Below are 23,061 nucleotides of genomic sequence, written 5' to 3' on the forward strand. Positions count from 1 at the left end.
GAAACTGGAAAGAATTAGAATCCTTAATGATGTCATTGAACTAATTAAATGACTTACACAGTGTATTATTTGTTTTGAACTTTTAACGGCAGTAATAAATTTCTTTACCCTTTAGATCACTTCTATTTGGTTTTTCTGTTAATTGGAAAAACGGAATGCATAATCACTGATAACTGCTTTTCTACTGAAGGTTTTATAGGGAACTCACTAAGAAACCCAGGGAAATTCAATGGCTGGAGGTTTTTTCACTCAGCAAACAATAAATTTACCATGGTACTAAAAAGTTAAGAATAGAAAGTAAATGACCATTAAGGGCCCAGAGTACACTAAACTTGAATAGAATCCTCTTTAGATAAAATAACATATTTGAAAAGAAAAAAATGATTTATTCTGATTGTAATCTTGACAAGATCTAGAATAACATTACAGGCAAATATCTGGGATATGTCTGCAAATTCTTTTCTAGATTAAGTTGGCAGAAGTGGGAAGACCCAGGCTAACTGCCAAATGAAAAGGAGAAAGAGAGTTTAATGCAAGCACTCACCACTCAGCAATGTTTTCAAAATAATGATGGAGTTCTTCTTAAACCGTGAGCTAAAAGAAACATTTTTTTTTTTACTTGAGTCTTTCTTTGATGGGTATTTTGGTACCATAACAGGACAAGTAACTAATACACAAAATCAGTCCCAGAACTAAAGGCACTGCTGTGATAAAGCTGACAGTGTCGTTCCTAGGACTTCAATGGAACATGGTCTTAAGAATAACACATGTTGACCAATGTCTTGTAGAAGTGTGAGAGACACTCTAGGAAAAAAGGCAGAGGGCCTTTTACCTCAGGTTCATTTTGTTCCCTGGATTATTCTTGGTTGTGATTTTGTGCCTCCTGTAACAAACATATATATTTAATTATAAGACACATTTATTATTGTTGGAAGTCAGAACATAGCTATAGAACCCTGTCTGGTCAGTGTACCCTGAATTTGAATATGCTTTCTCCCTTGCTTTTGTGCTTTTCCTGTTATAATCTATAGTATGTGCCAGGCCATTGTGCGTAAACTGGTCTGTCTTGAGACAATTCTGGGAAAGGGCTGCTTGGTTGATATTTATTATATGCTTCCTGATATTTATTTACATATTTTCTGCTCATGTTTTTCTGAACTCAAACAACCTTCCATTGATCATCACTTTGCTTGTTACACCTGTGTATAAGAGTAATCTGAAACTGAAATGAGGTTATCTGCAGCATTAGACTATAGCTTCATTCCTTCAGGTCCTCAGATCCCAGGTCCAACAGTCAAGATCTGTATAGGTTGGTAAAAGTCAAGAGGGCATTAGAATTGGTTTGCAGGTGGAAAGGAAAGAGTTTGGTTTGAACTAGAAGAACCCATGCATACTGTAAGTGTAGTTTCCAGGAGCAATGTGGTGGGAGATTGGAAGAGAATGTTGTAAGGAACATGGACAATGGAAGCCCAGTTTCATAAGGGGACAAAGCCATCTGGAGTTAGGCGAGAAGTAACTCTTTCTGTATTCTGGCAAAGAATTAGACTTCATTCTGTCTCCATCTTAATAATTTGACTGAAGATGTACTAAAAAATAATAGATATTTCTTTGGCAGAGGAAATTTTAGGGCAGTAATATTGAGGCTGTGCCACCATTACTGTCCAGTATTCTTCAGAAACGAGTGTATGAGAGAGGATAAAGTGAATAATGTAAAGTTTATTAAGCAAAGTTGTATGAGTAAGATTAAAATTACATACAAAGAGGGTAAGGTTGACAGAGTATCTGTAATCATTAAAATAAAATTTCACTCTCCTAATTTTAAGATACATATTAATTGTATTTCTTAATCATACTTCTATGTTATTTTTTAATTGCTTTAATTAACTATTCATTTCACTTTCCACATCAAATCACAGATAAAAAGTTTTAACTTTAATGATTTGTTTTATAGCCATATACCTCATAACAACATTTTGCTTAATGTTGAGCTGCATGTATGATACTGGTAACAAAAAATTCTAATGGAACTGAAAATTCCTGCTGCCTATTGCCAGAATTGCTATGCTCCTTAGCCTCCTTATTCCCCAGGGAAAAGTATGTGTGCTATCTGCCTGTTCCACAGCATCATAACACAGGACAACAGATCTGCAGCCCCATGATGCAGGACAATCAGACACAATAGGGAGTCAAGTCAAAGCAGGAACTCAATTTATTACTGTGAGCATCAGCATATATAGGTTAAGCGACATCATGTGATGTGGGGATACCTCCAGCCAATGAGAGACAGCCAAGCTCTCCTTCTGGCTGTAGGGGCATCTACTTAGTTTTTGCTGTCTCATCCTCACTCAGCTCCCCCAAACTTGAACCAGGCCTTTCTCTGTCCTACAGGCCTGGAGATACAGGTCCTGAGATAATTTTGGCACAACATCTCTCCCTTTTGTTTTATATCCCACCCCCTATTCTGAAGGTCACCAAGCCAGAATAGCCCACCAGGGAGAGAGTACAGATCAGGGCCACCCCTATCTGGAGTGTAGGCCTGTGTATCCTCAAATTGAAAGTTCATTTATGGGGTGAGATGTATTGAGTCCATTATAATGTACTAAAAGGGCCATGAGTTGTACTTGTTGAATCTTTTTTTAGATTGCTTGTTTCAGCCTTTGGAGAATGCACGGGCCAAAAAGACAAATCAATAAACAAATAGCCATCAGCCCAATTAGGGAACAGATAAGTGTGGTAAGCCATGGCAACCAATTATGCCAGGTCTCATAGGGGTCCTTGACTTAAATGAATCAATATCTTTTCTTAACTTATCTAGGGTTCTTATTACTATCCTGGAATGGTTTGCATAGAAGCAACATTCTTCCCCAAGTGCCCTTCAAATTCCTCCCTGTTCCATAAAAAGCAAGTTCAAGCCTCCCCTCTTTTGTAAAGTTACCCTTTCTAAGGAATCCAAAGACTTTTGTAAATAACATAATGTGGTATCTGTCTTTTCTAATGTTGCTGTCAATTGCAAGCAAATTATTCCCATTTCTTGTTGTAAAATCACCAGAGATGAGGTGCCCAGGGCAGTCCCAGTCATTTCTAACCCCATCAATGTGATGACAGCTAGGGCCATTAGGGACTCTCTATTATGCCTTCGGGCCGGGAATTATTCTTGCATGAGAGAAAGCACATGAGAGAAAATTAATGCAAGCAGGCAAGTATTGTTACACTGGATGATCAGTGGGTCAGACAGGCAGGGAGCAAACCCTGTCTCTTGGCAGACCCCAAAATACCCATGAACTTTTGGCATCCTCCATGAAGCTATAGACTCAACAGCCACATCACAAGTGAGGTTAAGAAGAGGGTGTCTGGTGTACGAGACACAAGTTGCATTTGACATTTACCAAAGGAGGATAGTCAGTCCCGACATCTTCCCAATTTCAGGGTTTTCCCATCTACAAATATCAGCTTTATCCAGTATTTCATAAGAGCCATTTACCCCAAAGGCTTCAAAGTAGGGGGTAGTGACTGTAAGCAAAGCCAACAGGCCTCAGTGGCTTCAGGGTAGGTAAGGTTTAAAGTCATAAAGGCCATATTAATGGTCTCCATCAAATCTCTAGGTGGCTTGGTGAAGAATACCTTAGGGGTAGATGATGTGGGGGGTTGAGGTATATAAAGTTGATGTTGGGGTATGTAAAGTTGAGGTATATACAGGCATGTACCCTGATGTAGGAGGTTCTTTTGTCTACGTGATGCTTTCATTGGTTGAATAAAGAAACTGCCTTGGCCTTTTGATAGGGCAACACTTAGGTGGGCAGAGTAGACAGAACAGAATGCTGGGAAGAAGGGCAGTGTGGCAGATGCCGTAAAGCTACTGCCTGAGACTGATGCTGGTTAGAGTCTTTCCCAGTAAGCCATGACCTTGTGGTGTCACACAGATTGGTAGAAATGGGTTAGATCAGGATGTGAGAGTTGGCCAAGAAGAGGCTAGATATAAAAGGTGAGGCAGTACTTTAATTAATATAATTTCTGTGTGGTTATTTCAGGTGTATGCTAGCGAGGCGGGATGAAACAAAAGGACTTGCTCTCCTCTTTACAACAGTTCCTCAGGGACATTGGCTTGAAAGCAGGCTCCAGCATCCAAAGAAAGTCCTCAAAGTATCTCCATATGAAGCATGAGGATAAGGACATGATCATATCCCTTTTAGTATAGCCTTAATCCCCACATACTTCCAGATAACCTGGATAGGTCTCTTTTTATCCCTGTGATCTGTAAACATTAATATCAGATGGTTACATCTGAATTGAGTACATCGTCCATATAGGGGGTTCCAGGATAAGGGTACCTAGGAGATCCTTGAGATAACTATATCTCCATGTTGTTTTAGCCAATGTCCAGTCCCAGTCTGCTCACATCCCCAAGAAGAGAAATAGTAATCAGCAGCCCCCTCCCCCCACAGTTTCTAATAGTGGAGGCAGCCCATTTGCTTCTTGAGCATACATAAAATGGTGTCTGCAGGAGGGCATGTCTCCTAAGAACATGAGAACAGCCAGGTTCATTAGGGTAAGATGCCTAGGATAGGATGCACCCCCCAAAGCCTCCATATTTAGGTCTCCCTTCAATCCCCAGAATCCAGTATCCCACATCCAAGCTACTACATGCCAAATCGCAGAGGTCAAATGTCAGGTCAGGGCACTATGTCTAGGGTGTTGTCATCTGAGAAGTCTGGTTTAGGATCCCTCCAGTGCCAGTGCTCAACAGGATTCACATCATCTTCTGTGGTTGGTGGGGGCTTGCTGCTTGGACCTTGATCCCTGAGAGAAGAGTTAATATAATTAGCACCAGGAGAGCCATCTGAAATAGTAAAACAGGCAACACTTTCCTCAAGGGTCAATCTCCCTTGGGCAGTGGTGATTTTCTTTTCTTGTGTTTGAATTTAAGGGTTGTCCACCATAATCTATTTCTTTTTTTTTTTTGGTCATCTTGGTCTTCCCCATTGTCCTGGGTGGGGGGTGGAGAAACCTTAAGTTATGAGTGGGTAGCCATATAGGTGTTTCTCCTCTGTTTGGAAAGACACAACCATATCCTCAGTCCTGTGTCAACAAGGAATCTGGGCCCCTCCTTTGGTTAGTGAGAGAATCATTCCACCTAACCTTTAGGCAGGGCCTCATTGGTAGGGATCCCCAATGTTTCTGGAATCTATTTTGTTCATCTGATTTTTGAAAATTTAAAATATTGATGGTTAATAATGCCTTTTACAGTTATAAATGGGGAGAGACTTTTCCCCCTTTTTGTTTTATAAGAACCTCTTTGAGTTATTGCTGATGTCTTTTGACAATCGCTTGACCCTGAGGGTTGTATGGAAACCCAGTGTTATGGGATATATTCCAACTCTCAAATAATTCTTTTAATGTTTTACTTATAAAACAGGGGCCGTTGTCAGTCTTGACTTGTTGTGGTAGTCCCAAGGTAGCAAAAAATTTTAAGAAATAGCTTTTGGCATGGGTTGCCTATTCTCATAGGTGAGTGGTAGCACAGCATTCCTTAAAGTGTGTGTTTATGGTCACAAACATATATTTTAATTTGCCAAATGGTGGGTAATGTGTTACATCTTTTTGCCAGATGATATTGGGTCCTAACCCTCTCAGATTAACCCCTGGCCTTTATAAAGGGAGGGGTGCAGAAAAACTCTTGATAAGTCTTACACATGTGAATAATTCTCTTTAATTCTGTTGCAGGGATCTGGGAGTATAGTTATCTGAGTCCTCTCCAGTTGACATGGGTTAAGTCATGCATTTGGGTAGCATTTTGTATGGGCAGAATTGAGACCTCTATGAGACAGGCTCCTGAAGCTGCAGTATCTGCAGCAGCATTCTCTTGGGGAATGAGGCCAAGGAGGTTTTTGTGTTCTCTGAGATGTTGAATATAAATGGGTTATTTTCCTACCTTCTAAGAGCAATCCAAGCTGTATCATCAAGTCAGAAATAGGATTAGCATTTAATCTGATATAGCCATAGGTTAAGTGTGGCAGTAGGTTCACCACATAAGAGCTGAATAGAGGTTTCAGGGTTCTGCAATCTCTTGTAGGGCAATACACATGGCCATCATTTCCTTATATTGAGCAGACCCCCCCCACAAGGGAGAATTTTGGTAATCTTTGTCTTGGTTCCCCATGCAGGGAAAACTATAAAGGCTGCCCCATTCTTCCCACCATCTGTGCAAACAGTAAAGTCTTGGGGCAGGGGCCTAAAAGAAAAGAATAAGGGGACACTCCAGTGTAGTTTTTTGATATAACTCCACTAACCAGGGCTCCCCAAAGAGAGTATCCAGGGTCCCCAGAAATCCCTCCAGTGCAAGGCTCAGTCAAGAACAATATCCTTAATTTTGAATAAAAGTATTAACTTAGAGGGATCTTTTTCATAATGTCAGAGAGACATGTCCCTGATATTTATAATCATATCAGCTATTTGATCAACTAGAGAGTACACTCTGTGAGTGACCCCCAGGGTGGTGCATACCATTCTAGTGGTTGTGACTGCTGAACAACGGCAGCCAGCTTGGTCTTTTTCCCTAATAATATCCAGCCTTTGGAATGTAAGCATTATATCTTGCCAAAGAAGCCTGAGGAAGCTCGTTGATGGATTCAGTGAGTTCCTGGCGACCCTCAGGGGGTAAGAAAATGATCTAATAAAGTTGACTCCCTAAAAGGAGATTATATAACACACCTAGTTTCCCAGTCTCTACAGGCAACCAGGGCTTAACCCAGTTCATTTTTTTCCAGTATCTTTTGTAACCCCAATAAAGTGAGAGGCTTGGGCTGGATTAATTTGTGTCCATTCATTTTGGCTTGAGTGAGTGTTAATTTGGATCCCAATATATGAAATGGGGATAACTTTTGTATTTTGTTTGGAGCTATTTTAAAGCCATGTTATTGGAGGATATCAACAATAGTGGTTGCCCATAGAGCTAGCCCTGATTCCTCCAAATACACAACCCAATGATTAGATCATCCACATAAACATATAGGAGGTTATTATCTTTGTCAAAATAAGGATAGAGAATACTAAACAAATATTGTTGGCAAAGACCAGACTATTAGCCATCTCCTGTGGTATCTCTTGTCAGGTCAAGAGGAGTTAACTATAGGAATGGAAATGGCTAACTTTTCATAATCCTCCTCTTGAAGAGGAATTGAGAAGAAGCAATCTTTTAGATCAATTTTAGTGAGGTGAAACTTGGAGGGGATTTTTAGGACCCAAGGTAAGACCCTTTAAGGGTCCCCTACTAGCTCCATATTGGCATTGATTGCTCATAGGTCCTGTAACATTCTTCAGGTCCCATTACCTTACATATCACAAACACAGGACTGTTCCAGGGGCTCATTGAGGGCCTTATCCTTCTTTCTTTAAGCAGATTTCTACTGATTTCCTTGAGCATCTTATGTTTAAGTTCAGGTAATGGCCACTGCTCCACCCATACCAGTTTACCTGGTGTCCACTTAATGGGGGGACCCTGGGGGCAGTAGCCTCTACTTTTGGGGTGAATCCAGGTGTCAGGGGTCTGCCTGATGACACCTTGCTCAGTTTTATCATCGTAAAAGGCTAGGTGGTCAGTGGTAATAAAGGCATCCATTTGTCCTAACAAATCATTTCCTAGGAGATTTGCAGACAACTCTGGAAGGATAAGAGGCCTGAACTTTCCTTTTTCCCTGTCCAGCCCCACCCAAGTGTATATTAATTTTCTTCTGTCAAGATGGAGCCCCATTTTTGTCCTCTTCCCCTCTCCTAATTTATCCTTTCCAGGGTGGCTTGGGGCATAAGGATGTGGCCACTCTCATTATAGACAATATCTCATTTCTTTTGTTGTATTTGTCTCTGCCTGCCTTATTCCTTCTCCCTGGGATCTCTCTTCAGTAAATTGTGCCTATTTTTATTCTTCCCCATCATCTGTCTCCTTTTCTTCCATTCTTTTGGTTAATTGTTTGTTTTTCCCTTTCTCTGGCCAGATTCTCCACCTGGTTCCATGTGTCCCATGAGAAAAGATTCCCAGTGAGTACCCAGGGGACCAGGGTAATTGTAGTCTGACAATTCCAGGTCTTGGGAGACAAGCATATATCTCAATGCCTTAAGCACTCCATCATTTTCATGTGAAGTTGCATTACCCATCGTGTAGTACCACTCACCTTGACGACCACTTTTCCCTGGGACGAGTTGCCCCACATTCTGGCACCAATTGCTACGCCTTCTTCGCCTCCTTATTCCCCAGAGAAAGGTGAATGTGCTATCCATCCATTCCACAGTCCTACAACTCAGGACAATAAGACATGATAGGGAGTCAAATCAAAGCAGAAACTCAGTTTATTACTGAGAACATCAGCTTATATAGGTTAAGTGACATCATGTGATGTGGGGGTACCTCTTGCCAATGAGATACATCCAAGCTCTCTCACTGACTGGAGGGGCATTTACCTAGCTTTTGCTGTCTCATCCTCACTCAGCTCCCTTAATCTCAAGTCAAGCTTTTCTCTGCCTTAAGGACCTCTATGTACGGGTCCTGAGATAATTTTGGCCCAACACAGAATGTCTTAACAAAGTGCATTACTGACACATTTCTGGACATTTGTGTTGATACTAGTATATGTCCAATTTATGTCCAATTGTATAAAATGTAACCTATATAATTTATTTACACTTCATAATACTATAAGATGGTGATAATTATGTTACTGCTTTACTTGTATATTACAACACCTTATAACCTTTTTAATACTTAGAGAACACTCCTGCTTACAGAAAATGTGTACAGTATTTCTGCAAGCGTTTCAATTGTCCTAAATTAGTGTATCTTTTGACTGTATTATATTATCTCTTGTGATTTATTTACCTACATATTGTTTTATTCACTGTGATCCAAGGAACAATTCTCTCTCTCTATTTCTCTCTCTCTCTCTCTCTCTCTCTCTCTCTCTCTCTTTCTCTCTCTCTCTCTGCCCCTCTGTCTGTATGTGTATGTAGAAATTATATATTATCAGTGTGAATTATGCTATACCATTTATGTTTGTATAAGTACACTCTATCAAGCTTACACAATGATAAATTTGGATGATAATTTTTCTTAGCATATTTTTGTTATTAACTAATTCAGGACTGTATAAACAATATGGATATACTCTAGAACTGCTTATGGAGATTTAGATATGTTACATTATAATTATAAGCCTATTTTTCAAAGACCCCTTAGCGTACATGCATAGTAACATTTCTCTACATCTTTTCTAAACTGAAAAGCAGAGAATATCATAAGCAACAACAAAACAGTGATTCATACTGGAGTATTTAATAGATATGACCAAAAGAAATTGCAAAAGAAATTAGAATCTGAATTTAGTCACAGAACAATCTTTGGTCTTTTTAACCAGGCAACTAAAATTCATCTCTTTCCAGAAGAGAAAAAAAAAAGACAATATAAAAACACATTGAAATTACAACCATTAAAAATATAGTAGGTTATTTGTGGAGTGCCAAAAAATGTGAGCCTATTACTATCTTTATCTGAATGTCAGAGAGTTTCAGCTTGCTCAAAGTTGTTGCCATTCCATCCTGACCGAAGGTCAGAGTTCGAACTTACTTCTATTCTTCCAGGTTATTATCTGTTTCTACCTCAGACAAAGGTACCACCTAGATTTATATAAGAGAGTTCTGTTCTTTCAAGGTTATTGTCAATGGTTGTGACTAATATTCAGCCTTTGTATTTCAGGTATTGAGAAGCAGATCTGTTTCTACCTCAAACAAAAGTCTATGGATACAGCTAAGTTTCTACTCTCTTAGGGAGATAACAATGAATTCTACCCAGGGAATGGTTAGTCTGCAGGATATTTTGGTCTAAGTGTTACCTGTCTTATTCTAGCAACAGAGTATTTAAATAAGGATGTAGCCTTTAACGTTCAATTGGTATGTTCATTTATTTGTATCATGTTAGTGCAGCTTTTTATCTTACTCCTATCTTTTGGGGTCCAGGGTATTTTAAACAAAATGTAAACTAAGCATTTACAATGTTTACAATGTAATGGCAATTTCAGTATTCACTAGAACTCTCTCCTGGAACTAACATATGTTTCTGTTTTATTATTTTCACATGCATCTTTGTGCTCTTTACTTTTTTTTTCTAATTCCCATGTTCCTATCATGGTAAGTAATATTTTTGTCGAAGATGGTCACTGATAGTTATATTTTGAAATCTATCTCAAAAAAAACAATGCATTCAAAAGAAAAAAGAATGAAAAAGGGATATTATCAACCATGTCCTTAGTATGAAGCATAGAGAAGAAGTAGTTATAATTCATAATTAAACAATTACATTTGATTTATTGATGTGGGACCTAAGGCAAACTAATTTCATTTGCAGAAATGGATAAAAAAGACAATACCACATTACAAACTTACTCAGATAAAGGAGAAAAAAAGAAAACACAATGAATGAGCATTGTTTTAGCAAAATAAATTCTGTTGCAAAGAATAAAAATGACCAGGTAAGCCTTTTACAAAAATCTTTTAAAATTGAGCCTGTCTGATACAAATAAACAGAGCTTACATATATATATGTCCATGGGTTTTTGGTCTCTGCACTCTCGCCCCCTCCCCTTAGTAGCTAGTGTCTCATAGCAGGCGGCACTGGCCCCTCCCCCACTCCTTCAAGCCCACACTTAACAATCCCCCTCCTCTGGAGCAACATTCTTTCATCTCCCTTTCCCAATTCCAAGGTTCAAGGTCAACATCCACCTTCCCCTGCCCCTCCTAACTCACTGCTCCACTCCTGAACCCACTCTGTGAACTGAGCTAGCCCCTCCCTTGCTCCCTTTTCCCTTCTAAATCTCTCTCAGGTAGAAAAGCTGCTAGGTTCCTTGTCTATTAATAATTCTGCTTCCTCAGTCAGTACCAGATATTAGGAAAGAGTTAAAACAAACAAACAAACAAACAAAAAAAAAAAAAGGTTGAGGATGGTCCTTAAACTCCTATACGGGAATTGGTGAAAATGGCCTTTAAAGTTTTAATGCCTGCAGACAAAGCTACAACAATCTACAGGCCTAAGCCTTACCAGCTGCCCTAAGGTCACAGGAAGGGAGACAAGGGAAGCCAATCACAGGCTCTATCAAGTGTGGCCTAAGTGGTCATATAGCATGATATTGCGCTACACCTGCTCTAAGGTTGTGCCCTATCTGCTAGCAACCTGAACACTGGAAATCACAATGCCCCTGTGCCGGCTTGTCCTCTATGCCAAGCCATGGAAGTCCGGCCTCATCACCATTGGCAAGTGAAACTGTGCCAGCCTTGCAGAGGATTGTCAGTGCCCAAATTTGGTATACCCCATAACCCTCTCCGAGCCTAGGGTCATGCTAAAAGTGGCAGGTAAGTCCATTACTTTTATTATTACTTGGGCCTTAAGTTTCCTCCACCAATTTCAACTATGGGGGTAGAAGGAACCCGTTCCTCCTTACTTAAAACTCTGCGACTGTCCTACATTCTTGTCGGAAATTTTTCTCCAATTCTTTCTTAGTGATACCTGCTTGTTCAGCACCCTTACTGGATGGAGATATCCTTAGCCATTTCCCCAAAGCTTTGTTCCGCTTCTTGGAGCCCCTTTTAACCCCACCCATCTCCAAGATTCTATTTTACAGGTTCACTCTTCCTGCCAGACATGCGTCCAGGCCAACCCACAAGGAGCTCTCCACATATACCAGCTTCGTGGACACCACAGGCAAAGATTGCCAGGTTAATTTTACCCATATGCCTACTCATAAAAACTCTTTTATCTCTTAACACTTGTGGACACTTTTACAGGATGGATAGAAGCATTTCCAGTCTCCAGGGAAACAGCAGATGTGGTGGCTCAGGGTCATGGAGCTGGTGTCAGAAGCGCTCAACATCTCTTGGACAATGGGACTCATCAAACAACAACTAACCAAGCTCTTCACTGAATTCATAATATATTGGCCCTCGCCTCAGGCCCACCACATGTTCCCCCACGGGCCTGAGCACTTTTGAGTTGCTTTATGGCAGGCCTTTTCTCCTTAACCATCACCTCCCAGTTCAAACTCCTCCACTGGTGGGGTAACTATCCTACCTTTCCCTTTTAAGGCCCTTCTTCATTCACACTCTGACAGTTGTCTTCCTGCCAGTGGACCCTAATGCCTCTAAGCCTGCCTCATTCTCCCCAGAGGACAGAGTACTCCTCAAACAGTTAACTGCTAGGTCTCTCAAGCCTCAATGGACAGGACCTCACACGCTAATCCTCACCACCCCCTTGGCTGCCAAGCTCTTGGGACACCCATGCTGGTACCCTCTCTCCAGGCACAAGCAGGCACCTACTCAAGACACTTGGTCTGTCCAGCAGACAGGACCTTCCACCCTCCGGTTTTCCAGGATGTCATAATGAAGGGCCTCCCTGCTCCTCATTCTGGCAAACTCATCTTAAGCAATAACATTTTTTTCCTAGACACCTGCCTTCTCATCTCCCCCAAGGAACAGATGCCTGCCTTCTCCGGGATGACAGTTAATGGGATGCCTTTCCAGCCACACCTCTCACTAAACATGGACACCTGGATCTCCCCTCACTACACCACACTGCCCTGTGCCCACAGGAAGTAGCCAGATTTGAGTCTATGCCCTTTGTTCCAAAGAGAGCCTAAATGTTTGTCATAATTACCGTTCCAATTTTCTGTCACCCCTATATCCAAAGAGTCTGGAATTTCAAGTTGGAAGCATAGACCCCTACCCCTTGCATCTATCCCAACCCCCAGGCCTGGTCTGGACTCCAAATCCCAGGAGGCCAGGTCAGGACCACTCCCCAGGGTATTTAAGTGATCCCCCAAAAAAGGAACACATAGTCTCCCTTTCTTCTTCCCAGGGGGTACGTCCTGTAGCTTCCTGGTTCCCCCTCAGGGACACCTGAGAGCTCAGAACTCCCATTAAACCTGAATATTTCTTAGTTTGGCTTGTTTTCATTTGGCTTGATTGGGCATATTGTGTTGGCAGGGAGCTTGTGTTAGAAAATATTCCTAACACTACTTATTTTAATGGTGCTGCAGATCAATTTGATAACTTTTTACATACTAGACAAGTATTCTACCACTGAGCTTCATATTCTGTCCCAAAGTTATTGTACTGTATGAGCTAGTTAAGTATGTAAGAGTAATTAATCAGAATCATTTGCTATCTTTTTTCGCATCCTAAGTTAATGTATGTTCTCTTATTTGAATCTAGTCCTTAAGCTCTGCAACATCACTTGGGAGACTTCTATAATTGAGGACCTTTCTCTCTTCTGTAAAACAGTGGATGAGAGAAGGCAATGATCTCTACAGTTTTTTGGTAGTGATGTTGCTACTATGTGCTTACACCCTTCTCCATGTCACACTGTTATTTTAATTTTATTTATTTATTTATTTATTTTTGCTCTTTCCAAGGCTTTATTTTTACTTGGTCCAAGATTTGAGAGGGGCTCCAGGGCATTACAAAGCTGCCTAGTGGCTTCTTGACAGGTTTAGGTGAAGGTCCTGAGGTGGGCTGGTGCAGAGCAGAGGTGGGAGCCCCTCGGAAGGAGAGGCCTTTGAGTCATGCTTGAGAGTGAGCCACTCAAAGAGGTACTCGCTCAGAGATACCTGGGGTCCAGCAGCCAACCTGTGGCGATGTGGGAAGGTCATTTGTCAATCTGTTGTTTCATTGGTTAATCAATAAAGAAAACTACTTGGTCTAATAGGTCAGAAAATTAGGTAGGTGGAGTAGACAGAATAGAAGGCTGGGAAGAAGTGAAGTGAGCCATGCCTCTCCTCTCTGGTCAAACGCCATGGATCCTGCCACAAGGTCAGACATGCTGAATCTTTCCTGGTAAGATACCACCTTGTGGTGCTACACAGATTATTAGAAATGGGTTAATCAAGATGTGAGAACTAGCCAAGAAGAGGCTAAAAATAATGGGCCAAGCAGTGTTTAAAATAATACAGTTTCTGTGTCATTATTTTGGGTAAAGCTAGCCAGGTGGTGAGAAGTGGCCCACCACTTCTCATTTCAACACAGCAGAGGTTGGTCAGGTGGTTGCCCATCTTCTTGATGACCTTCACCTCCTCATCCAGGAAGTGGTTTTCAAGGAAGTTACAAAGATGAGGATCTGTATGGGCAGAGCCCAGGGAATGAAGATCCAAGAGGGCCTGGTTCAAGTTCTTCTCCAAGGCCAGGGCAGCTCCCATGGCCTCCTGGATTTTACCCCACTCATCTTGAGATGGCTTCTTCACATCCTGAAAGAGTGTATGGCCTCCGCAATCGTTCTGCAACTTGAGGAGACGCTCGGTGCCCTCGCTCTTCTCCTTAGCCAATTCGCAGAAGAAGTGGCCTATACCCTCCAGAGCCATGTCATCCCGGTCAAAATAGTAACCCAGCAAGAGGTAGGTGTAGAAGGCCCGCAGGTGCAAGTTGACCAGGCGGTTCACGACAGCCTCCACTTCGGTGAAATAATTCTGACAAATCTGGGAGATCATGGCTGAGACTCAGTCTGGAGCCACCCGCAAAGAGATGGTACTGTCTGGTCCTGGGAGCTGAAGGCGGTGAGAAGATGGTCCCAGAGGCTGTGGCTGCAGATGAGGAGCGGTGGAAGCTAACAAAGGGAGGCCCAGGTTCTGTTCCATCCAAACACTGTTGAAGCAAGACACAGATCCAAGGAATTTCCTAAGGCTGCTCACACTGTTATTTATTTATTTATTTATTTATTTATTTATTTATTTATTTATTTGTGGAGGGTTTCAGGTGCTCACACTTTTGACAAAGCATAAAACTATGGAAGTGCACCTAATACCAAACCATCATTTCTTCCAAGCCTTAGTTTTTTGTTTGTTTTGTCTGTTGTACTCTTAGATGAGTAATTATTCACACTAAGCACTCTTTTGTTTCTAGTTACGAATGTAGTATGACAGTACTTCTAACATTAGCCTGGTTTGAAAACTCAATGAGAGAATTGACGGAAAGTACTTTTAAACTAGTATTGTACTATATCGGTTCAGGGTAATATTGCTCCTCTGATACCTAAAAAGGTACACTTACCAGATCTGTGGTTTCAGTTTCTAAGCTTACATTTTACCTGCTGTCAATAATGGTCCAAAAACATTAAATTAAAAAATTTCAGATCTAGGAAGATGGCTCAGCTACTAAAGTACTTCCTGTTCAAGTGTGAGGATTTGAGTTTGGATCACCAGGTCCCAAGTCAAAATTGACAAGTGTTAACACAACTCTATAAGGCCAATGTTCCTATTGTGAGATGGGAGATCGAGATTAAAATAGCACTGTGTAGACTATGAAATAATGATACCCTGTCTCAAAAATGTAAAGGTGAAGATCAACACCTGAGATATTACACATGCATATGGTGGTCCCCTCATACATTTACTCATGCACACAGACCTGCAAACACCACATGGAAATACAAATCACACACACAAAGATAGAAGAATTCAGAAATATATAATTTATAATTTTTAATATATTTTATTATCCTGTATGTATATCAATTCCTTATTTTAATAGTAATCATTGTTACCAAAATTTTCCTATGTCTTAGTTGTAAATTAAATGTAATCATGGGTATATATGAGTAGGGAAATCAAGCAATATAAATGAAACATTGCATCATTTGTCATTTTGGGCTTTCATTGGTGACTTGGAACATATTCTCTCTGGATAAGGAGGGACTATAAATTCCTATTAAAGTTGAGAGTTCAAAGCTCTGAAGTATAACCATTGGTATGAAGAGGATATAGATAGTATTTTCATACTACATATGGAAGCCTGAGTCATTGCAGTGGGCATAAGAATTTCTTTTCTCATAGCACAGATTTTAGAAAAAGATAGTTTAGCTCCATAAAATATTTTACTGAAAATAACCTAAACTAAGAAGATCTTGCAAAGAACAGTTGTTCAAATAGGATTCAATCTAGAAAATCCATTCCAAAAAAAAAAAACATAGTTTACTATTTCTAGCACATCTTTCTAAGTTAGTTAATAAGTACTTAAAGCATGTGATAATTCTATGGCAACACCGATATTTCAACATTTTTTTTTACATTTTTGTCACATATTTTTTCATTTATTTTATACATTGATGATGTGGGAAGCTCATTTGTCAATCTTTTGTTTCATTGGTTAATCAATAAAGAAAACTGTTCTGATAGATCAGAAAATTAGGTAGGTGGAGTAAACAGAACAGAATGCTGGGAGGAAGTGAGGCAATCGCCATGCCACTCCTCTCTGAGCCACATACCATGCTGCTCCTCTCCAGGGCAGACGCGATGAAGCTCCAGCCCAAGATGGACGTACACTAGAATCCTTTCCAGTAAGCCACCACTTCTTGGAGCTACACAGATTACTAAATATGGGTTAAGCAAGATGTGAGAGTAAGCCAGTAAGAGACTAGAGCTAATGGGCCAAGCAGTGTTTAAATGAATACCGTTTGCATGTTGTTGTTTCAGGGCATAAGCTAGCCAGGCAGCCAGGAGCCTAGTGGCAGAAATGCAGCCCACAGCTCCTTCTATAACTTGAGAGCAGTTTCTCTTCCCTCTTATCCTCCTGTTCCCTCTCCTGGCCTCCACTCTGCCCCCTCATCCACTCCTCTTCTGTTTTTGTTCATAAGAGTCAAGCCTTCTATGGTTGTTAACAAAGCATAGCATATCAAATTGAGGTAGGACCAAGCTCTTCCCTGTTGCGGGAGGTCCTCCCACTCCTCCAGCCTATAGCTGCTGAGATACCAGCCCATTGGGGCGTGGTCTCTCTCCCTTTAAATAAGCAGCCACTTCCCTCTCCTCTCTCTCTTCACTTCCTGCTCCACCGGCTACTAGAATCCCTTCCTGGTTGCGTAGAGGACTGTTGTCTGTGACGGCGATCTGTAAGTTTTTCCCCCATTAAATAAATACCACTCTATTAATCATAATTCCAAACTGGTGTGGCATTGTTTGTGACTTACGCCTTCAGTTGGCACTCAACGTTTGGTGTTAGGACCTCTCCTTCCCCCGCTCGTCTGCCGGCCGCAAGTTCGGCTTGGCATGAGCCTCCCTTCTTCAACCGCGGCCTTGTTGGCGGCGGGCTTGTGGTCTGTGTCTTGTGCATGGAGCCAGCAGCTTAATACTCCAGTCCCCACGCACCCTATCATCTGCCTCCCCACGTGGATTTAAACTCCACAGGCCTGCATAGTCTCTGCCCAAGTGGTTTCCTTTTTTCTGAGTCGTTTTTAAATCTCCCTTGCAAGCACAGTTCTTAAGTGGCGCGAATCAGAGCCAGCGGTTGCTGAAAGCTGCAACCCCTCAGGGTGACTCTGTCACGTGGAGGCATAAGCGGCTTCCAGGTTGCTCTTCTCTACCCCTGGATTCTGGGTTTCTGGTTCCGTCTCTGGAATTGATTTAATTTCATTTACTTTGTTGAGAAACTTGCATTTTCCAGGTTTTTTTTGGGGGGGGGTTTCGAGACAGGGTTTCTCTGTGGTTTTGGAGCCTGTCCTGGAACTATCTCTTGTAGACCAGGCTGGTCTCGAACCAATAGAAATCCACCTGACTCTGCCTCCCAAGTGCTGGGATTAAAGGCGTGCGCCACCACTGCCCGGCTTCATTTTCCAGTTTTTAACATCTACTAAGGCACTGAAACAGGAACTCATTTTCATGGCAACTTGGCAACAGCGGCACCTGCTGGATAATAGGTAATATGGCAGTTCTCATTTCTAACGCAAATTTTACTGCTTTGTTTACACTAAAACAATTGATTAGTAAATTTATATTTACTAATACAATGGATTACATCATACAAGTTTATATGAATATGGGAATATATTAATTTGCTTGTTACTAGGTTTCAGTTTTCTTTTCCATATTCTATCATTAAGGAAGAATATGGCACTCCTAAGAAAGATTGAATCTTTATGTACTAAAAATGGACAGAAGAATACGGCACTCCTAAGAATGATAAAATCTTTACAAACTAATAATGAACAGAAGAATATGACACTCCTAAGGACGATAGAATCTTTACGAAATAATAATGAACAACTAATTGACAGGATTAAAATTATTGAAAATCAGAGGTTATCTGAACAAGTGGATACTATGACAGACAAAATTGACTCCATATCCAAGGGTATTAGAAAGTTACCTGAAAGAATTCAGGCTGTTGAAATCGACGTTCAGACTTTATCACAAAGTTTTGATAAGGTAACAGACAGAATGTACCTCCAAGATGGGAATCTACATGATATACAAGAAAAGTTTAAGGAGGACATGTTATCTTTGAAAGAAAAAAATTAAAGTTTTGGAATCACAGGTGCAGAATGGGGACCAAAAAATTGATACCTCAGCGAAATCACTGGAAATATATACAGGACAGAAGATTCAGGATTTAAGAGAGACAATGATAAAAAGATTTGAAAAGATTGGAGAAATTTTTGCAGCTGGTGAACAGAGTAAGGAGGCACAAGGACAGGATACAATGCCTCCACCAGCTATTAGAACTGGCTTATCCAGGATTCTAGCAACATACCCTATACTTAATTCTGACAAAGTGTCAACTTCTAAAGGCTCAAAGGGAGTCAGAGAAGCTAGATGGACGCCAATAGCAATGAATGATCTGAAAGAAAATAAGCAAGCTATTGTTAATTTTGGCTTGCACAATGCATATGTAAAGGAAATGATAAGGACTTGGGCTTCTAATGCTAGAGCTAGCCCCCATGATTTCCATCAGTTAGTGTCTGCAGTTTTAGATAATGGACCTTCCTTGATGTTTGGAATTTACAGAGAAGAATCGAAACATATGGAATAGCAAGGAAGAGCAAAGGGTGTTGAGGTTTCCCAAGATCAAATTCTTGGTGCAGAAGAATATGCTGATGCACAGGTCCAAGCTCTTTATGAAGATGAAGTACTGTGTCTATGTCACCAAGCAGCTTTAAATGCTTGGAATAGGATACAAGATCCAGCAAAAAGGGTTGAATCATATACCAGAATTAGGCAGGGACAGAGAGAACCCTTTATTGACTTTTTGCAAAGATTAATTAAGGCTCTGGACATAGGGGTAACAGACACAGAAGCTAGATGTATACTTCTTGACTCTCTAGCTTTTGAGAATGCAAACATAGAATACAAAAAGATAATTGGGCTTTTAAAGTCTAGATCAGCACCTATGGATGAATGGATTCAGCATATGATGAATGTTGAGACATTTAGCTATAATGATGAATCTTGGGTGGGAGAAGCGATTTCCAAAGCAATGAGGAGACATCAAACTGCCAGGTGTTTTAATTGTGGTAAATTAAGACATTTGCAAAGGGATTGCAGGCAAAGAAGTTCTAGGAATAATATCTCTTCTGGGAATGACAAAAATAGGAGACCTTGGCCTTCAGGTATATGTAGGAGATGCAGTAAAGGCCGGCATTGGTCCAACGAATGCAGGTCAACAACAGACAGAAGGGGCAATCCAATATCATTGGGAAATTACTTGGGGGGCCTCTCGCAGGCCCCCAATCCAACAGTGGCCCAGTCATTCCCAGTCACAATGGAGAACGTGCCTCACCAAGAAAATTAAAAGCTCCAATTTCTGCTGTAAAAAGTAATACTGATCTAAATGATGAATTACTTGTGGAGGATGAGTCAAAAAAACCAGTAGGACAGAGTAAACGTATAGTTTGACAGACTTCTATTAATGATCAAAGAAAAAAGCTAAGAGTCTGTATAAATGGCACTTTTATTGAAGGCTTATTAGACACAGGTGTGGATGTAAGTATCATTACCCCAGAATCTTGGCATCAGAATTGGCCTTTTCAAGAGGTAGATGATCAGTTCCTGGGAATTGGAACCCTATCTCGTGTAAAACAAAGCACAAGATGGTTTGAATGCATAGGGCCCGAAGGGCAAATAGGAAGACTAAAGCCATATATAGCCAATATTGAAATAAATTCATTGGGTTGTGACCTGCTACAGCAATGGAATACCCAGATTAACATTCCTGTAGTTCCAGGAACTCATAGTTCTGGGAAAGATATGATGAGGAATTATGGATAAAGATCACCAGCCATTCAGGTTGTACAAGAACATACAGCAAATACCAAACCTTTAGAGGTACCAACAGCCCTACCTTTAAAATGGCTAACTGAGAAGCCAATATGGATCAAACAGTGGCCTCTAGCTGAAGATAAACTACAGGCATTGGAACAGCTGGTGAAAGAGCAACTAGATGCTAACCATACAGAAGAATCAACCAGCCTTAGAAATTCTCCTGTGTTTGTTGTAAAAAAGAAATCTGGTAAATGGAGAATGGTGACAGATCTAAGAGCTGTCAACAAATGAATTCAACCTATGGGCCCACTACAATCTGGAATTCCTTTGCCTTCTCTGTTACCAAAAGGATGGCCTCTTATAGTTATTGATTTGAAAGATTGTTTTTTCACTATACCGTTACAAGAAAAGTGTAGAGAAAAATTTGCCTTCACCATGCCTACTCATAATAATTCTCAGCCTAATAGGAGATATCAGTGGACTGTCCTCCCAGAGGGCATGCTCAATAGTCCTACATTGTGCCAATATTTTGTAAGTAAGACACTGGAAATAATTCGTAAACAATTCCCCAAGTCCATAATTTATTATTACATGGATGACATCTTGTTATCTGATTCAAATAAAGATACTTTAGAAAGGATGTTTGAAGAAGTAAAGGAAGTCTTGCCTAGGTGGGTATTACAAATTGCCCCTGAAAAGATGCAAAGAGGAAATTCTATTAATTACCAAGGTTACAGAATAGGGTAGGAGAAAATTAAAACGCAAAAGGCACAAATTAGGAGAGACCGGTTAAAGACTTCCAAAGATTGTTAGGAGTCATTTCCAGTCTATGACCAGCTGTTGGAATAACACCTAATCGAATAGTTCATTTAAACAAAACCTTAGATGGTGATAAAGATTTGAATAGTCCAAGAAAACTGACAGCTGAAGCAGAAAAGGAACTGACAATGATTGAGGAAAAATTACAGGAGGCACATGTGGATAGGGTAAACCCAAATCTTAGCTGCATTCTAGTCATATTGTCTTCCAGAATTTCTCCTACAGGGATTCTAATGCAGAGGGAAGATATTATTTTAGAGTGGATATTTATACTTAATAAACCAAGTAAAAAATTAAAAACTTATGTGGAAAATGTCTCTGAATTAATTATAAAAGGTAAGCTGAGACTTCGTCAACTAGCAGGTATAGACCCAGCAGAAATTATAGTGCCTTTTACTACTGAAGAATTAAAAAAGTTTTGGGAAGACAATGAACTGTGGCAAAGACTTTGTGCTAATTTTTTTTTTTGGGAGAAATTAATAGCAACTCTCCCAAAAGTGGTAGACTTAACCTCATAAAAAGAACTTCTTGAATTCTTCCTAGAATTGTACGTGATGCTACAATAACTGGAGCCCGTACAATCTATACTGAAACAAATAAATCAGGGAAAGCAGGTTACAAGTCAAATGAATTGAGTAAGGTGGAACAAAGCCCTTATAATTCTGTCCAGAAAGCAGAATTATATGCCATTCTTATGGAGCTAAGGGATTTTAAAGAAACTCTTAATATAGTTACAGATTCGCAATATGCAAGAAGAGTTATCCTGCATATTGTAACCGCTGAATTTATACCAGATGACACAGAGTTGACTTCATTGTTTATCCAGGTACAAGACATAATCAGGAACAGGCTTTGTCCAACGAACATAACACACATCCGTTCCCATACAGGTCTGCCTAGTCCTCTAGCCCAAGGCAATGCTGAGATTGATCAATTATTGATTGGAAGTGTGTTGCAGGCCTCAGAATTTCATAAGAAGCATCATGTCAACAGTAAAGGCCTAAAGAAAGAATTTTCCGTTACTTGGCAACAAGCTAAGGACATTATAAAGAGATGTCCCACTTGTTCTTTCTATAATCAAACACCGTTGCCTGCAGGGATAACCCAAAGGGTACTAAGAAAAATAAAATCTGGCAGATGGATGTGTTCCACTTTATGGAATTTGGTAAATTAAAATATTTACGCCACACCATAGACAAATATTCAGGTTTTCAATGGGCTACTGCCCTGAGCTCAGAAAAGGCTGATTCAGTAATCACACAATTATTGGAAGTTATGGCCATCATGGGAATACCTGCACAAATAAAGACAGATAATGGTCCAGCATATTATCTAAGAAAATGAAATGCTTTTTTTTATTATTATAATATAAAACACATTACAGGTATACCAAATAATCCTACAGGTCAGGCAGTTATAGAAAGATCAAATCATACTCTAAAAGATATGCTGAACAAACAGAAAGGGACCGAAAATACCCCCAGAAATAGATTACATAATGCTTTATTAACCTTGAATTTTCTTAACACTAATGAGACAGGAACTACAGCACAGAAAGACATTGGAAAATGGAAAAGTCTGCTGAACTAAATCAACCGATTTATTTCAAAGATGTGCTGACCTCTCAACGGAAGCCAGGAGATGTGCTACGTTGGGGAAGGGGTTGTGCTCTTGTTTCCACAGGAGAACAAAAATTGTGGATACCATCAAAATTAATAAAGTTTCAATTTGAAGAGGAGAAACCTCTTGGAAAGGAGAAATGACAACTCATCCACAATGATGATATTCATAGAGGTGGTAAGAAAAACATATAGAATGGGGGCAGGCTTCTGTTCTTATCTCCACAGGAAAACACTCATCTTTGAAAAATTCAAGGGACCCTGGATGTTTGGATACTGACAGATGGAAAAATACCTGCCCAATATGAAATATCTAGAAAACCGAGAGGGGTTGTGTAAGTAATATTAAACCATATTTCTAAATTTATAAAGCTGGTTTTGAAGTTGGACTCTGGCTCAGTCCTTCTCCAATTCCAAGCTTGTTAGTAAGAGAAAAATCCAGAGTTTCTGGAGTTTCTGTCTCATGTCAAGAGCCATGATATGGGACAGAAAGAAATATGAGTTTAGAAAACATCTTTGCTTTTCTTCATATCTATCATATTTTTCATTGAATATATCTATCATGCCTTTCAGTG

At 40.2% G+C, this 23,061-nt stretch overlaps 1 protein-coding gene across 1 annotated transcript; it reads right to left on the reverse strand.

Annotated features, from left to right (window-relative positions):
• Positions 1 to 4,670: 4,670 nt before the first annotated feature.
• On the reverse strand, positions 4,671 to 14,510 carry LOC121437084 (ferritin light chain-like). The gene is made up of 2 exons (XM_041636930.1): positions 14,033 to 14,510; positions 4,671 to 4,837 (listed from the first exon to the last, which is right to left on the reverse strand). Exons 1-2 carry the CDS (start codon positions 14,508 to 14,510, stop codon positions 4,671 to 4,673), a joined length of 645 nt encoding a protein of 214 aa, XP_041492864.1.
• Between the last annotated feature and the right edge of the window lie 8,551 nt (positions 14,511 to 23,061).

Source organism: Microtus oregoni, unplaced genomic scaffold, assembly GCF_018167655.1.
Source record: "Microtus oregoni isolate MIOR12 unplaced genomic scaffold, Mior012 000050F_ref0000143, whole genome shotgun sequence".
NCBI classification, from domain to species: Eukaryota; Metazoa; Chordata; class Mammalia; order Rodentia; family Cricetidae; genus Microtus; species Microtus oregoni.

Bases quoted from the DNA above. Each gene is read 5' to 3' on its own strand.
- LOC121437084 (XM_041636930.1), bottom strand. From the start codon at position 14,510: ATGATCTCCCAGATTTGTCAGAATTATTTCACCGAAGTGGAGGCTGTC. The intron at 4,838-14,032 runs GTGGGCCACTTC...TTACTATTTCAG, and splicing joins CTGTGTTGAAATGAGAAGTG to ATGGCTCTCCTGGTGCTAAT.